Consider the following 17,095-nt stretch of genomic DNA (forward strand, 5'->3'; position numbering starts at 1 on the left):
CCAACTCCTAACATTCTATGATTTTGTGATCACTGAGCTAGGCAAACCAGAGCATCTGTGGCATTTTGTGTAGACATTTAACTCCTATGAGAGTCAGCAAAAGTTGAGTGTTGAATTCCCCTGAGGATTGTTTGCAGGATGCCAGCTGTAATAAATGGCAACCCTTGGTCAAAAACTTTAAGTCTAAAAGGTGAGATGTTGCAAGCGGATAGAACCAAAATTCAGACTGTAGGTTTGGGTTACAGAGGTGGTGTAACAGAATGAATAGGATGTTTTTGTATAGATCAGTCCAATGCAAGATTGACAGCCAAACTGCTAATGGAATTTTGATGGAACATGAACGTGCTTTCCCCCATAAGTATTTGTGAAATAGATATTTTTCCATTTTTCTGAGCAACTTTGCTATTAAGGAAAGAAGACAACTGAAAATTTTGGAGAAAAGCATGTATGCTTGGCAGCCCTCCAGATCTGTTCAGCTACTTCTTCCCAAACAGGGAGTGGGAAAAATATTTATAAACCGAGTGTGTAGAAACTGAAAGAGAGAGAGAAAAAGAGGTCACTGGCCTTCCACCGGGTAGGGTCTGTACCTGTCAGGTCAGAAACTACAGCTTCTGGAGGCTGGAGAGTACCTACTGCGAATGAGAACAAAACCAGTTTATGTTAAACTGCTGCATGGTTTCATAATATTTTACCTAATTTATGTAAATGTTCAGATAGTGGGACAGTAATGTAATAAAAATCCTTTTAAAAATGTGCAGGTCTGGAGTCTGAAAGAAAGAGCAGTGATAATGCACCATCGTTCTTTCTGTAATTGAACAAGTCAATTTTCACAATTAATCTTTAATAGTGCAGAGCTGCTTCCTCCTTTCTGTGCATTACGGAGTGGTTTGTGCTCTCATAAAGTGACGATTTCCCTGATTGCAGATCCATCAGCCCCCATTAAATAATCCTGATGCTCCAGACATCTCCTGTCACATGAAGGAGAACAATCCCTCTTTTAATGTACTTAAGATGTGAATGTGCAGGTTGCATAATTTGTGCTGATGGGCCAGTGCACTGAGCATGTGCTCCACTCCTGCCTTGGTCAAAGGAGATTCGGTTTCTTGGGAAATTACTTGACAGAACTGGTTTGCTTGATTTGAAGTGGGTAAGTGGCAGGGAGGTAAGATGTTAGTGTAGCATAGCATTTCTGCTGCGTGTCAAGCTAACAAGCGCATTCATCTCCCACGTCTGTGAAATTTTTTCAGTTGCAGTTTGATTGTTCAAGAGCTGACTCCTACCCTTGCAGCCCACTGTGAATAAGTAACAAAGCCAAACCCTTCATGCTGCAGGGAGGAGCAGATAGGCCATGCTGTGAAGGGCTGTCTCTCTCATGCACGTGCATGTAAAAACTGGCTAAAAAACTGGCTGGATGGCTATGACCAAAACAATAGTGGTGAATAGTGTTAAATCTAGTTGGCAGCTGGTCACAAGTAGTGTTTCCCAGAGCTCTGTATTTTGACCAGGTTTTTAAAATATTTTTATTGCTCATCTGGATGAGAGGAACCTCAGTTAGTTTGTAGATGACACCAAGTTGGGCAGGAATGTTGATCTGCCTGAGGGTAGAAAGGCTCTACAGAGGGACCTGGACAGGCTGGATTGGTGGACTGTGGCCAATAGTATGAGCTTCAACAAAGCCAAGTGCTGGGTCCTGCACTTGGGTCACAACCCCATGCAATGCTATAGGCTTGGGGAAGAGTAGCTGGAAAGCTGCCAGGGAGAAAAGGACCTGAGGGTGTTGGTCAGTAGTCAGCTGAATATGAGCCAGCAGTGTGCCCAGGTGACCAAGAAGGTCAATGGCATCCTGGCTTGTATCAGGCATAATGTGACCATCAGGACTGGGGAAGTCATTCTGCTCCTGTACTCAGCACTGGTGAGACTGCACCTTGATTACTGTGTTCAGTTTTGGACTCTTCACTACAAGAAAGACATTTATGTGCTGGAAAGCATCCAAAGAAGGGTAACAAAGCTAGTGAAGAATCCAGAGAACAGCTATGAGGAGCAGCTGAGGGAACTGGACTTGTTTAGTCTGGAGAAAAGAAGAATCAAGCGAGACCTCATTGCTCTCTACAACTGCCTGAAAGGAGGTTGTAGCAAGGTTGGTGTCAGTCTCTTTTTCCATGTAACAAGTTATAGGACAAGAAGGAACAGCCTGAAGTTGTGCCAGGGGAGATTTAGATTAGATATTGGGAAAAAATTATTAATTGAAAGCATTGTCAAACTTATCAACAGGTTGCTCAGGAAAGTGTGTGAATCACTGTCCCTGGAGGTATTTAAAAGGCATGTAGATGTGGACATGGTTTAGAATCATAGAATCATTAAGTTTGGAAGAGACCTCTAAGATCATCAAGTCCAATCATCAACCTAACACCACCATGTCCACTAAACCATTAGTGGTGGACTTGGTAGTGTTAACAGTTGGGCTTTATGATCTTCCAGCCTAAATGATTCTATGATTCTTTGTCTCATGTGTGTATTATAAGTATATATGCATGCATGTATTGTTTTGTGGCAGAGGGCAATCAGTCAACAAAGTCCCTAGATCTTTCTTCAGGTTTTAGGACCGACTATTTTCCTTATTGTGGTGTTGCTGGGACAGTTCATTGTCTTTGCGTGGCTTCTGTGAGAAGATTTGTATGGGATAAATCCAAGAATGCTGGAGCAGGGAGTAGGAAATTAAGGGCAATCTCCGAGCATTTTAGGATGGCTACACCACATAGTGGGGCTCAGTATGCTGGCTGGTGCTGGTGGAGCAGCTGTGTTAAATCTAGTCCTGACAGGGTGTGTCTTCACCCAGAGCCTCTGACCTAGGTGTAATTGTGTTTTCACTTTGCGCTACCCAAGAAACTGGATGGGATTCATTCCATTCACTCTGGATTAAAAACCCACCCATAAGAAGCTGGATGATCTATCTGATGGATGCACATTTTTCCAATGCTTTCCCACTATTCTCATCTTATCCCTGGGACAGGCTTCAGAGCACAACACTAAACTATTTCAGTTTTATAACAGGCATCTGTAGAGACTAGGTGCACGTCGCCTTTTCCTCTCATTTTCCTAGCGATAACAGGATTATTTTTTTTTAAATGACAATGTATTACAAAATGTACAGACAACAGTCCCCTCCCAGGTCAGATGTCTTGCCTTTTTGATGTTAAAAACAGATGTTGCTGGGAGGTGATGGAGCAGAGTATTGGGACTTTGAGTGTGAACATGGCATTGCGTAGCATTTTCCTATAGGAAAGCTGGGGAGGGACTTTTTAAAAGGGCAGATAGTGATAGAATGAGGAGTAATGGTTTTAAACTGGAAGAGGGAAGATTTAGACTAGATATTAGGAAGAAATTCTTTACTGTGAGGGTGGTGAGACACTGGCACAGGTTGCCCAGGGAAGTTGTGGATGCCCCCTTCCTGGAAGTGTTCAAGGCCAAGCTGGATGAGGCTTTGAGCAACCTGGTCTAGTGGAAGGTGGACTAGATGGCCTTTAAAGTCCTTTCCAACCCGAACCATTCTATGATTCTATGATAACTGGAAAAATGGATTGTTTCTAAAATCTTAAGAAGTGCATGGGCAGCTAAGATGAGTTACAAAGCTTTAGCTAAGAAAGATGCCCAATGCAAAGTTGCCCCTGTGGGCAGGGAGTGTTACCACTGACTAGAAAGTAGAGCAGAATGTTGAGCTCATCCTATCCTTTTTGAATTTTCAAACTCTAGTGAACTGATGTACCCACCTGAAATCTGCCAAACCGGTTCCTTCTTTCCAGAGTTTCCTGTGTGGCAAATCACACTTTTGGCTGAGACTTCATGGTTTTCCTGCTTGTACATTCCTTCAATGATGAAAGTTACTTTTAAAATGGTCCTCAGCCCTAGGCTGAGCCTGTTTAGTATTTGATTTACTGCAAAGATCATGTTTATGTAAGTTAGAAGCACTGTTCTGTGAATAGCTGCCAGACGCCTATAACTCTTGAGTAAATCTATCATCTGTTTATTTCTGAGTTAAGAGGTTTTTGCTCTGCCTACTGTGCTGATGAGTACACATAAATTACTTGGACTGTGTTGTGAAAGGTCCATTAAATAGTTTGGGCACAAGTCCCAAACTTGGAACATCTTTGCTCTGAAGAATTCTTCAAGCCACCTTAGATGCCTCTGGGCTGTATCCACAAGTTAGGGACTTAGGCTCCTGTATATGGAACTTCAGATGCCTCAACAGAAATTAGGGAGATGTTGGTGCAATCATGCCTCTCTTTAGTTAGTCAAAGTAATTCTTCAATTCAGAATAATTTTGAGAAGGTAAGCATTGGATATTGGTTAGCATGTAGGCCTTGCTTTGTTAGCCTCAGTGTTAGTTCAGCCCTGCTAGCAGCTGGGTAAGGCTCCAGGACTGTAACCTTGCTATAGTTGTTCTTTTACTGCCACTGCTGCTACAGTTCTCTGAGATGTGTGCTCACTGAAGAGAGGAGGGTAGGGATTATCAGATAATTCCGCAGGAATGACAAGAGGAAGAGCTTTCTCTGTATCTCCTTGATCTAGGTTTTAGCACAATACAAATGTGCCAACTTTTATTTGCAGCTGCTTCCCTCACTCCACTGAACATCCTACCTCATCACTTTACCACTCTGGCCGTTTGCTTTGGAATGTTGCTACAAACGACAGGTTTTGTAAATCCTAGTTTTCAGGAGGACCAATAAAGCCATTGATAACAACTTGTTTTCTCGTCTTCTGAAATGTGTTGTCGTAGCTGCCACCTAGTGCCGATGCTGATGTACGCAGAGGAGATTGCCTCAAAATCAGTGCTGTAGAACTAAGTGGAAGTTTTATAAACAAAGAATCCAAAATGGCTTCAAAGGCCATATTTAGGTCTCCATAAAAATGAATTAATCATCAGAAATCGCTAGTAGCCAAGGTTTGGCTCCATGGTCACTAAATGACTTCTTTATTTGCACCTGTTCCTACAGAAATCGCTGAGATCTCTTGGAATGTGTAGTTTTTGCAACACCTGCCTATGAAGGCAGAAACCAGCATTTGTACTTGTTTTGACTACATTGTCCCTAACCTTGTTGCAAAGAAGAGAATTGTGAATATGTGTACGACACTTGTAACGCTCCTAACTTGTAAATCCAAGTAATAACAGAGGTTTGACATAGCCCATGTTTTTCATTCTGGGTAAATTTTTGTGGATGAATTTCCATCACAGGGGCTGCAATCCAATCCCAACAATTATTGGGAACTCCATGTGATAAGGTTTTGCATGTCTATGTACAAGTAGTACCCTAGGCTTTACTAGTACTGCAGATTTAAGGAGAGGCAGGCCTTCATTTATGAGTAAATCAAGTAAATACATTTTAATCCCCAGTTTCTCAGTGTCGTTTAGGCAGCTTTTCCTTTAGTTGGCTGTGGATCAAATGCCAGTCTCCCTGATGTGCACATTGTTCAACAGCAATGACCTGCCCTGAAGGCCAAGTGTACCAGCAGTGTGGGTCTACGTGCAACCAGACCTGCAGATCTCTGTCCTACCCGGATGAGGACTGTGATGAGCTCTGTGTGGAAGGATGCTACTGTCCTTCCGGGCACTACCTGGATGAGCGTGAGCAGTGTGTGCCAAAGTCCCACTGCTCTTGTTACTATGATGGTGAGATCTTCCAGCCAGAGGATGTCTTTTCAGATCATTACACCATGTGGTAAGTGCAACATTCATAACTCATCCCAAACTTTTGGATATCTTGAGTGGTTAACTGATTCAGTTCCTTGGTTCCTTCACTGACACTAGTTTAAAAAAGGGCAAGATATTGTCTCCAACAAACCAAATGGTGAGTTTTGCTGTTGCATCTCTACCCATGTAATTTCAAATGCCACCTTAGAAAAAGTACTAAGCCTTGTTCCATGAATAGTTCCTGACAGTTTGAAATGGAGTTTACTTACAGACAGTAGCTACTTTGTAGGCTTTTAAAATGTCAATTGAATGTACTGAGATACATTTCTTAAATGTTAAAACCTAATTACCTCTATCAAAGTTACAAATATTAAAAAGCATTTCTAATTGTTAAATTGAGTAATGGCACACAGAGAGTAGGAATGTAATTGCTAGGCAGCTCCTGGCAAGTTTTAGGAACAGTGTCTTCTTTTCTCCTTTACCACAGAAGTCATAAGTTGCAGGCACTAAGCGGACCCTTATCTCTCTCCACACCGGACCTGATTATTATCTTCCCCAGCTTTATGCCTGTGCAGATACATTGGATTTAGCAGGACAGGGATAGCATAAGGACTATCAACAACTGTTTTAAGAAAGGTTTGCCTTTAAGGCCGATAAACAGAGGATGGAGAGCAACAGATCAGCCCCAATGGGAGGTATAATTTTGGTACTCTGACAAATTCCTTGTGGGCCTGTCTGAAAAAAACTTTGTGAGTGAAAGTTAAATGTCACTTTGTTAAATATAAGCTCTATTTGTTTTTTCTAGCTATTGTGAAAATGGTTTCATGCACTGCAGTACAAACAGAGTTCCTGGTGCCTTCCTGCCAGATGTTTTCACTGATGAGAGGCCATCTGCCAGAAGTTAGTATGTCTTTAAAAATTACTTTTTCTCTGTTTGTTTGGTGGTTGTTGGTGGTGGTTGGTTGGTTTTTTTTGTTTGTTTGGTTGGTTGGGTTTTTTTCAGTCTCTTCATAATTTAGAATAGGGAAGAAGTAGGAGAGGTCGCAGTGACTGGTGATGTTGTGAGTCTTTTCCTAACCTTTCTGTTTCTATCCTGTGACAAAAAAAGTTTTATGTGAGAGGGTGCAGGGCTCATTGTGTCCCACCTCTCAAAATTATAGTTAGCCACTGCAGTCTCTCTTTAGTTGAAGAGGTTAAGGTGTTCCTTTGCGGTGGTCTCAGGCCCTCAGTTGCTATTTGAGGGTCACACAACATCAATACCTGGTCAGCTTTATACCTCCTGCTTCTGACTTGCAGGTTGCAAAGCTCTCCTTTCTGGTGCAAACAAAGCTTTTTGTGACTTGAGGTTTACAGTGCTGCCAGGCACTGTGTGCCCTTTAGCCACGAGACATCTCACCATAAAACCTCCTGGAGACTGACAACTGCCTTGCAGAGCTAGGGACTGCATGGGAAAATAGGTTATCACGACATGGATAACCATATGATATGGATGGAGCTTATGGGATTGTGAAAAGAGAGGGGGTCTTGATAGACCACCAGTAGCAGTGTCACTGGTTGGCTTCTGCTGTTCTTCAGGTGTACATCTCACCAAACTCTTGCTGTAATGTTGTTAAGACGTTATTTTCCTGATACTAGTGTGTTAAGATTTACAAAACCTCAGAGAGGTATATCTCTATCATTGCTTGAAATAATAATCTGAAGTTTCTTGGGAAATCCTGATCTTCTGTCAGCACCTGAGTTCTCAAAGAGTTTGAAAACTTTGTATTTATGCGAAGGGCATTGTTATTAACAGTCACCCATGTAGTTTTACTCCTTGATGGAAGTGAGTCTAAATACAATAATATATAGTGCTGTTACTTCTCAGAATATGGATTTTGTGCTGATATTGGTAGTGTACACTGCCTACAGGTTGAAGTATGTTTCACACTAAAGTGTACTCATAACCCTAATACAATATGGAATTGAATCCTTGTGTAGCTCCTTTTGATTCTGTATTAGAATGCATGCTTGTTTGATAGCCTAACTGAGATGACTTCACTGGGAAGTGGGGACTGTTACCTCTATGATGTCATGCATAGTGGTTTAGTGATGTTTCTCTAGTCTATATCCTAAATTAATTTTCCAATAAAAATGTTCATCCATAATTCAGAAAAACACTGTGCTAACAATACTTGAGTTCTAATTGCAATTTTTGTAAATTTATTTTTTAAAGTAAAAAGGAGCTTGACGTGCAGATCCCCCATGGAAAGATTTGTGTGTCCTGCAAACAACCCAAGAGCTGAAGGACTGGAGTGTGCCAAGACTTGCCAGAATTATGACTTGGAGTGCATCAGCCATGGCTGTGTATCTGGATGCCTCTGTCCAAAAGGGATGGTAAGCAGGCTCCTCTTTGTTTTTTTGCCTTCATTTTTTCCTACTACCAGTCTTTTTGCAGCTTGGAAATATGCGATTGTGAAATATTGACTGACAAATTGTGGCTGGTTTGCAGTATGTGTATAAATATATCTGAATAGAAGATGAAGTTTAGCTTGTTATAGTAATTGATAATAAAAAAGCCAAACCTCACGTTTTTAAAGACCGATTTATATCTTCCTTCAACTCTCCTTGCAAGCCCCTCGTCTATCTTGCTGAACTTTCTTAGTAAGAGAGACAGAAGTACACAGACACCCAAAATACCCACCCTGCATCCAGCCAAACCCTCCTGCTGATACTAGTTGTGTCCTTGCCAAGTCTCTATCTCTGCTGCTGCCTTCCTGTGAGTTGTACCAAACTGAGCTCTCCATGAGAAGGAATGCGGGACACAAAACTCGATAAGGTGAAGCCAGCTGGTGACTTGGAGTTGCAGATGGTGTGCTGAGCATGCTTTTTTCACTGGTAAGATGATTTCTGGAGTCCCTTGCGACCCTCAAATTTAATTATTAGTTTAATCATTTTTAAATGGAGAAGATAACAAATTGTTATTTGCTAAGCCAGTGACTGTGAACTCAGTGTCAATTTAGAGCCCTGATACAAAGCAGATGGAGTAGAACAGACAGTGTATTGCTGCTGTTGTTCTCTGAGCAATAGAAAAAAGCATCACTCTTCAGTGCTGTGCAACACACTGAGTTATGCACATGATCTCACTGGGGTCTGGGGCTATAGTCCCAGGTATCACATGAATAGGATAGAGGTGGAACACATTGTACACTCTTTATGAATTTAAGTAAATGACACTTTTGAGAGCTCTTTCCCAAAAAACTGAAGGGATTAAGAAGTTTGTTAAGTACAATGCATGAAATGCAGATGAAAATAGCTGATAGACACTGGAAAAAAAGAGTTGAGGCTGTGTCTTTATTTTGTTTGAGGGCTAAAACAAACACTCCATAGTTGTGAGACTTTATTTGATAACTGTGGTACTTACAGATATGCTGGTGCAGTTTTCTGACTCAGAAGAACATATGGTAAAGCAAGATGTTTTCTAGTGCTGCAATGCAGGAATTCTAGAAATGCAAAAGATTACTTTTTGTTTTTTTACTCTTTTATACCTGCTCAAGGTACGAGCTCAGATTAATATACACTGGACATTGACTGTTAGCAAATGAAGGTATGACTTATTACTTCTAGGACTGAGATGCGTGTTTATATTTAGGTGTCAGCTCTCTAATGAATTAACAAATTCCATTTAAGAAAGCGATTAACTTTCCCTGGAACCATGTATTATGAGAGAATTGTGTTGTTTTTTCTGCATCTATATGAATACAGATGTTTCATCCTTCAAAATTCCTTCCATTGTCTTTCTGTAAACAACAGCAAAAAGTAGAATTCTCAGAACTCAGTAATTTCTAGCATTAATGTTCACTTTTTTTTAAACTTTGCTACTGTATTTTGCTGATAAACACGTATTTATGTAAACAGATGCTACTGCAGAATATAATGCCATCTGTAGACAAAATCTCAGGTTTGTGAGGTATGTTGTATGTCCAAAGTGAAAAATACAGAATATAATTTGAAGGCATTCATATCAACACTGAGCAAATTTTCACCACAATTTTAAACCAAGTGTTGCTTCTTCTCATATTTCAGTATTTAAATGTCTTTCTTTTTGGAGAAGAATATTATAAGTAAACTTACAAAAGTTTGTGTGCTTGTAAAGTTTGAAGAGCTACAGTGTGAATAGGTCTTTCTCTGTACATAACAATCAGACATCTTTGATCTGGTGAAGGGGCTTGAGATTTGGTTTCAGCTCCAGGATATGGTAATAGAACACTTCAGAGATAATAATGGAAAACAAAGTATGATAACTACTCAACAAGGAAAAAAAAAAAAAAAGGAGGAACTCCCCCAAATCAACTTCCTAGTAATTAACCTTCACGTTTAGTATAGAAGTTCATATTCCATTTCAGTGGGTTGGAACTATCATAAAAACAATTGTTTCATAAAGTTCCTGCCAGGAGAAGCAGTCTTTGGCATTTTGGAATTGGAAACTCCAGTTGACTATGCAGTAATATGAAGCATGCCCCTGAATTCAACAAGATGGTTTATCAGATTTTGGACAGAAGAATCAGGCTCAGTATTTTTTTTTTCCTCAACTAGTAGAATAAGTTATTTGTCCACTAGATGACAGTATGGTTCAATCTTCCAGTAAACTCGGGCTACAAATGCTTGTTCTCATTGACTTCCCATTTGACAGGGAAAAAAAAATTGCGAGATTTGCATTTCACAGAATCACAGAATCACAGAATGTTAGGGATTGGAAGGGACCTCAAAAGATCATCTAGTCCAATCCCCCTGCCGGAGCAGGAACACCTAGATGTGGTTACACAGGAAGGCGTCCAGGCGGGTTTTGAATGTCTCCAGAGAAGGAGACTCCACAACCTCTCTGGGCAGCCTGTTCCAGTGCTCTGTTACCCTCACTGAGAAGAAGTTTCTTCTCAAATTTAAGTGGAACCTCCTGTGTTCCAGTTTGTGACCGTTACCCCTTGTCCTATCATTGTTTGTCACCGAGAAGAGCCTGGCTCCATCCTCGTGACACTCACCCTTTAAATATTTATAGACATGAATGAGGTCTCCCCTCAGTCTCCTCTTCTGCAAACTAAAGAGACTCAGCTCCCTCAGCCGCTCCTCATAAGGGAGATGCTCCACTCCCTCAAAGCCACAATGGAAAAATCCGGTATATAGATGATTTTATTTTAAGAATGGCTTTGCAAAAGCAGGATCAAGCTTGGTGCTTTCATTATGTGAATGCCCTTTGCCATGCATTAGACTCCTGGTGTGTCAAATAGTTGTCAAAGAGCAGTTTCCTCTTCATCACCAGTAACTAACTAACCAGAATGGTTTGAGGGAGGCTTTTTTCTTATTTCTGCATTCTGCAATGAGTCTTTGGGTTTCTAGTATCAGCTACCAAGGATTGAAAGCTTTGAGGTGGTGACCAGGTTCTCCTTTCTATCCTGCCTCTCTGTACTTTAAAGACTCTGGGTACACTGAGGGAAACTGCTGCAAATTCATGAAGTCTGTGTTTTCCAGACTTGTACCAGCAGAGCATTAAAGGGACTGGAAAAAGGTATTACAATTTCTTTTACCAGTCAGTCTCCCATGTTGATGTTCTGTAAATCTGCTTAATTTACAAGCATTCACAGAGGTGAGCTACTGTTCGTAGGAATGTCTGTGGGAAGTAGCAGATTACTGAATGTTTATGGGAATAAGTATTTGCACATATCACTCTGGAAGAACCTGTGCCATTTCACTGAAGATCTTTTTCTTTTGCGGTACAGTGGCATATAAAAATTATGAATGGTTATGGATTACTCAGCAAAATAAATTAGTCTTGCTTCTCTGAAAGGGTTCATACTGTCAGGAAACACAGTTAAAGATATGTAGTTTACATAAACAACTCTCCAGTACAATTTTCAAGTGTGTATATATTTATATCAGTTAAAATGTGATTAAGTGCAATGTTATCCCTATGTATATAAAGAGATGTTTCCAGATCACTTAGCTGAGGTATCACCTTTAAACAGAGGAATCCATAGTCTAAAATCTGTATGCACAAATTGCCTGCCAATTTTGAATTACATATCTGAAAAATAATTAAAAAGAAATAAATCAATGATTGTTCATGAACATGATGCTGCAGTTGTCTAGATTTGAATTGGAAAATTGCTGGAGTGAGAAATCGCCAGTCACTCAACTGATAATTTTCCCCTGTCAGAAAATACAGACAGAAACTAACTTTTTCAGTTGAAAAATAAGTTTTCCTGTTAATTTTGACTTCATATTTTACATTGTTTTGATTACTTGAAAATAGAAATGTTCAATATGTCATGAAAAGTAATTCTTTTTCTGTCTTTGATCATCTGGGGGGTGGAAAATTCTCCATACTTGTCACCCTTTTGAAGAGCAGAAAATAGAAATCATAACATATGTGCAGAAGTGTGGGGAAAAATATGCTTTCTCAGATTAGTTTACTGCACTCCAGGTTTTTGCCATTGGAAAATATTAATAAATATACCAATGGAGTGTTAATCACCTTTGCAAGGAAAAAGAGAAGCAGAACAATCAGAAAGCACAAAAATCGGACACTCCAAAACTAGAAAATTAATTTATTTCACTTTCAAACAACTGAAGGAAAATTAAGTTTTAAAATTTAAATGAGACATTTTATTTTGTTCTGGCTGCTGAAATAAAACTATATCTAAAACTATGATAAATTAGTAGAAAAGGGGGTGGGGGAAACCATAGACGTTTTAATCAGAAAAGCTTGAAAGGGTTTTTTCTTTCAAACTGTTTTCAGTAGGAACTTAATAGAGTGCTATTTTGATTTTTCTGCTAGCTCTGTTTTATATTCTTCAGTGTAAGTTTATCCTATGTAATAAAATGTCAGAGTTTTCAAGAGGAGGTGGGCACCAGTTTTCAGGTATGTGCATCTGCCCAAGGAAAATGCTTCCTAACACAAACATAAGAAGCATACAGCTAACATAAGAAAGAAAAGTCAAGTGTAAAACCAGCACAATTTGAGTGGTCTGTCCTAACATGTTTCTGACTTGTCTTTGTCTGCACAAAAATGGTAATAGGCTGTTTTAGTTAAAATGTATCAGCTATTGGGTCCTAATCTGACCAACTTCCTTTACTTAATCCTTTACTCCTTTCTACCTTTGGCTGACTTTCTGCTGAAAGCCTCAGGTGTATCAGGAGGAACAGAGTGAAAAATCTGAGCTTCTCTTGACAGTGAGATACTTATCAAATTTATATTGACCAAGAGAGATTAAAATTCAGCCTTGTCAAGGCAGATTTTGAGGAAGAAGAATCTTAAAAGTTCTGAAATCTGTAATATCTGAGTATCTGAAATCTTCCTTTTGCAAGATTTGCCAAGGCCTAACAATTAATAAGACAGAGCAAGGAAATAATGGACATTTCCATCAGATCCCCAAATAGGGGGTGGCTTCATCAACTAGTAGTCAAACATTTATAATCCCATGGATGCACTCTCAGAAGCATCATCATACAGTTTTGAGATTGTGTGAGCAGCAGCTATTCCCATTACAAACCCATGTCTTTTCTTGCGCTAGCCTCCACAACACTCATGTCTACCATCACCTCAGGAACTCAAGACTGTTGGATCTTTTATATTAAATGCTGTCTATTGATGGGTTGAGATACTTCTCCTGAAAGTCCAGCTGCTTGTGAATAATGCTAGTAGTACCACATGGTACTGTGCTTGACAGACTTGTAATGCAGCATGACATCGGGCTGCCAGATACACAAGAGAGTTGGGGCTGTTCAGCCTGGAGAAGAGAAAGCTCCAGGGAGACCTTATTGCAACCTTTCAGAACCTGAAGGAGGCCTACAGGAAAGCTGGAGAGGAACTTTTTACCAGGGCAAGTAGTGATAGAACAAGAGGTAATGGCTTTAAACTGGAAGAGGGTAGATTTAGACTGGATATTAGGAAGAAATTCTTTTCAGTGAGGGTGGTGAGGCACTGGAACAGGTTGCCCAGAGAAGTTGTGGATGCCCCCTTCCTGGAAGTGTTCAAGGCCAGGTTGGACAGGGCATTGAGCAGCCTGGTCTGGTGGGAGGTGTTGGCAGGGGGTTTGGAACTAGATGATCTTTAAGATCCCTTCCAACCCAAACTATTCTATAATTCTATGATGTGGTGTCAATATGACCAGTAGATTGGGTGTTACTATTAGCAAAATAATAATCTGCTGAGTTTTGCAGCAAGAATAATTAGTTTTCTGGTCAAATTCCACTTTTGGTATCTATGTCCAACTCTCTAAATCCCACCCACCCACTCTGCAGTGTTCAGACAAGATAGCCTTTCCTCTTAATCCCCTGCAAACAGTTGCTTCATGATGGCCATGAGTTTGTGATGGAAATATTAATATTTGTCCATTCAGTTTTTAGAATTGGGGATAGGCTGTGAGTACCTCCATATCAATGTATGAGGGAACAAGTAGAAGAGGTCCTAACCCTCCTTTTACTAACCACACGTCTAATCCCAAATTTTGTATCCAAAGGCTAGTCCTCAAGTGTCTCGTGACCTGTATTGCTGAACACTGTGGAAAAATTCAGAAATGTAGCCATGGGAGTGAAGTCATATATTGCTTTTTTTCCTGAATGCCACCGGGAAGGAAGGAAGGAAGGAAGGAATTAAAAAGCCTTGAAAACATATGGTCCTCTCTGGCCTTTTTTCTCGCCATCCTTTGTGGAGATTAAGTCTGAGGAAGAGCCCCAGCTCTGTCATCTATAAAAGCATTTCTTTGTTTCCATCTTGCTTCTATCGGCCTGAGTTTATTTGGCATAATACGGCTCTCTATAAGCCATGAAGCATGTGGGGCTGCATATGAATGAAGGGTCTCCAGGCTGTGAAATACTTTTTATTAGTAGTTCCTTGTGGCAGTTCTAGGTCCCCATAGGAAAAGACAGAGCTATTCTACTTTATTAACCTGGCGTTCAGACTACATTGATCTCATTGGCCTGTATTTAATGGTAAAAAAGAAACTATTTTAGTGATTTTACAGGAAGAGTTTAAAGTGGGAAGGTGATATTTTGTGATTTTTGAATGAGAGAGATGGGAAGTGCTCGCCATTTTGGTATTTCATGAAGCAAGAGCCAAACTTACCCCTGGCTTTGTAGAACCATGTCCAAGTGAAAAACAGCATAGCCAGCCTTGGCTTTCTTTGGTTCAGTAAAACTGGCTACCTTAAAAATGGAAAGGGAGTAATCACAGAAAAAGAAACAACAGAGAAACTGAATGGAAACAGTGAGCAGACTAAAGGGATTACTTGCTTTTTGTTTTTTTTTTTTGTTTAATTTGGACAAATGATACCACATTGCACAAAGAGAAACTAAGATTGATAGGGTAAAACTGACAAGTAAAAAATGGTACTCAGAACATAATGACCTATTTCCTAGGGACAGACCCTGTGAGAATGGAATGATATCTCAACTGGATTGATATTTAGGGAATAAGTAGGCATTTGAAAAAAAGAAGAAATAAAAGTAGGCTTTTTTCGGGGTGTAGTGTTTGTGACAACTAAATCTTCATTTGCAGAGCCTTGCATCTGGTTGCTTTTCTGGTAGGACATCCTTAATTTCATTGTGTGTAGAAGCGTGTGCTTTTTACCTGCTCTCCATGTTCAGGTTAGCCTATTTTATCTTCGCTACATGCTGGTTTTGGTCAGATTGGACTTTCTTATTATGACATTCTTCTATAATCTAATTTGTTCTCCCAGCAGTTTAAGGTGTTCAGACCCTGAAACAAGACTGTGATTTATATACATGTAGCTCTATTTATGTTAATGAGAAAAAAATATTAGCAGGGCTGAACCTTTCTTATCTCAAATAGTCTTGAACCATTTCCTCTATCCTTTCCGTTATTCTTTATCCACTATTCTTGTGCTTACGCCTCTGTATACTGGCACACACCAACAGACCGGCGTACTGACAGATTGTGTGTTTTGCTTAGGTGCGACATGAAAACAAGTGTGTCGCTCCTGAGAGATGCCCATGTTTTCACAATGGAAGAGAATATGCCAAGGGAGAGACAGTGACTAATGACTGCAACACCTGGTAAGCCACTGCAAATGTATTTTTCTGTTTTTCTCTAGGGAGCCAAACATGTTTCTAATAAAACAAAATGTTGTTTTTGTAGCAGATCTGTTTTATACAAAATCAGGATTTGCAGTGTAGTAATGCACATATTGCACAGACCAGCATATTCCCTTCGCATGTTACATAAAGACCGGTGCAATATCCGGTAAACTCTACATGGTACCTTACAAATAGGTAGTCTATATGTCTGTGCAGGTGCTCTGTAACCACTAGCTAGTGGATTTGCTCCTTGATCTTGCAACACAACATAACAAGATAGGAGCTCATCTGGGGTAGGAGGTGTGGAGCCTGCATTTTGTTGCTAAGTTCTGCTGTCATGCTTTTCTTAGAAGAAAAGAGTAAGCACTCCATGTCTTTCACCCACATCCCTATCTGTCCTGTTTGACTCTTGAAAAAGAATTTGTTGCTTCAATAGAAAGTGCTAGGCTGTGAGATTTGTATGGAGGGAAGCCCTCGGCACAGACTTGAGTAAGATATAGAGTATTTCCTACTGGACATTTTTGGGCTTCTGCCTGCACAGCACACTTGCTGCATTGCTTTGCTCTCCATGTCTGCCTGTAGAGGGAATGGTGGCCCTTTCCTGCAGAGCTCCAAGAGTCCAAGGTATAGGACATCCAGCAGTGTGGAAGCTGTGTTGGCTTTGAACTTAGACTTCAGGATCTCCTGTGCATTTTACCTGAACTGTCCCTGCCCAGCTCTGTGCAGGAGCAGCATTTCTGTTATCCTCTGTATGACTGGGTGAAATTGGATTGAAGAATCAGCACCATTAAAGAGTCTGTTGGTTTGGCTTTTTTGCTGTGCATTGACCTTTAAGCAACAGTGATATCAAGTGTTGTATTTTTAAACCAGTTACACTGCTCGTAACTAGTGTAAATTAGACTTGGATATAAGGTTTTATGGTTTTTATATGGAAACATAGACCTTCCAGTGTTTTGTTTATTTTTTTTCCCTTTGCAGCTACATATTACTTTGTGAATCACATACTACAACTAGACCTGGGGAAAAGTAGGTTTGAAGGGAGAAAGATGAAGGGGAAGTTGATATTTTTATGTAGATATACATACTATAACCTGCTTACATTGCAGTTAAAAGTGACTCAGCTGAAAAACAGACCAAAAGGAAATTTTATTGTAACATGAACAGTAAGGTATAAAACCCCTAAACACTCTTGTGAAAATTGCAAGATTCTTCACAATAATCTTGCACAGTCTTTTTATTTTTGGGCATTCTTATAATCTTCAGTCCTTAAATAGTGATAACCATGTTGCTTCATTCTTGTAACTGCCCTTTTGTTTCTGGCAATGCCATTGTAAATGACAT

The 17,095-nt window shown here is 40.0% G+C and overlaps 1 protein-coding gene across 1 annotated transcript in view; it reads left to right on the forward strand.

Annotated features, from left to right (window-relative positions):
- Positions 1 to 5,475: 5,475 nt before the first annotated feature.
- Positions 5,476 to 17,095, forward strand: part of LOC104537438 (von Willebrand factor-like) — a 42,383-nt gene continuing 30,763 nt past the window's right edge. Inside the window, exons 1-4 of the mRNA XM_010180334.1 lie at positions 5,476 to 5,714; positions 6,492 to 6,586; positions 7,899 to 8,059; positions 15,630 to 15,733. Of these exons, the coding sequence (XP_010178636.1) occupies positions 5,476 to 5,714; positions 6,492 to 6,586; positions 7,899 to 8,059; positions 15,630 to 15,733 (599 nt within the window). The remainder of the gene's footprint in view (positions 5,715 to 6,491; positions 6,587 to 7,898; positions 8,060 to 15,629; positions 15,734 to 17,095) is intronic.

The sequence above is a fragment of the Mesitornis unicolor genome, unplaced genomic scaffold, assembly GCF_000695765.1.
Source record: "Mesitornis unicolor isolate BGI_N332 unplaced genomic scaffold, ASM69576v1 scaffold2083, whole genome shotgun sequence".
NCBI lineage: Eukaryota > Metazoa > Chordata > Aves > Mesitornithiformes > Mesitornithidae > Mesitornis > Mesitornis unicolor.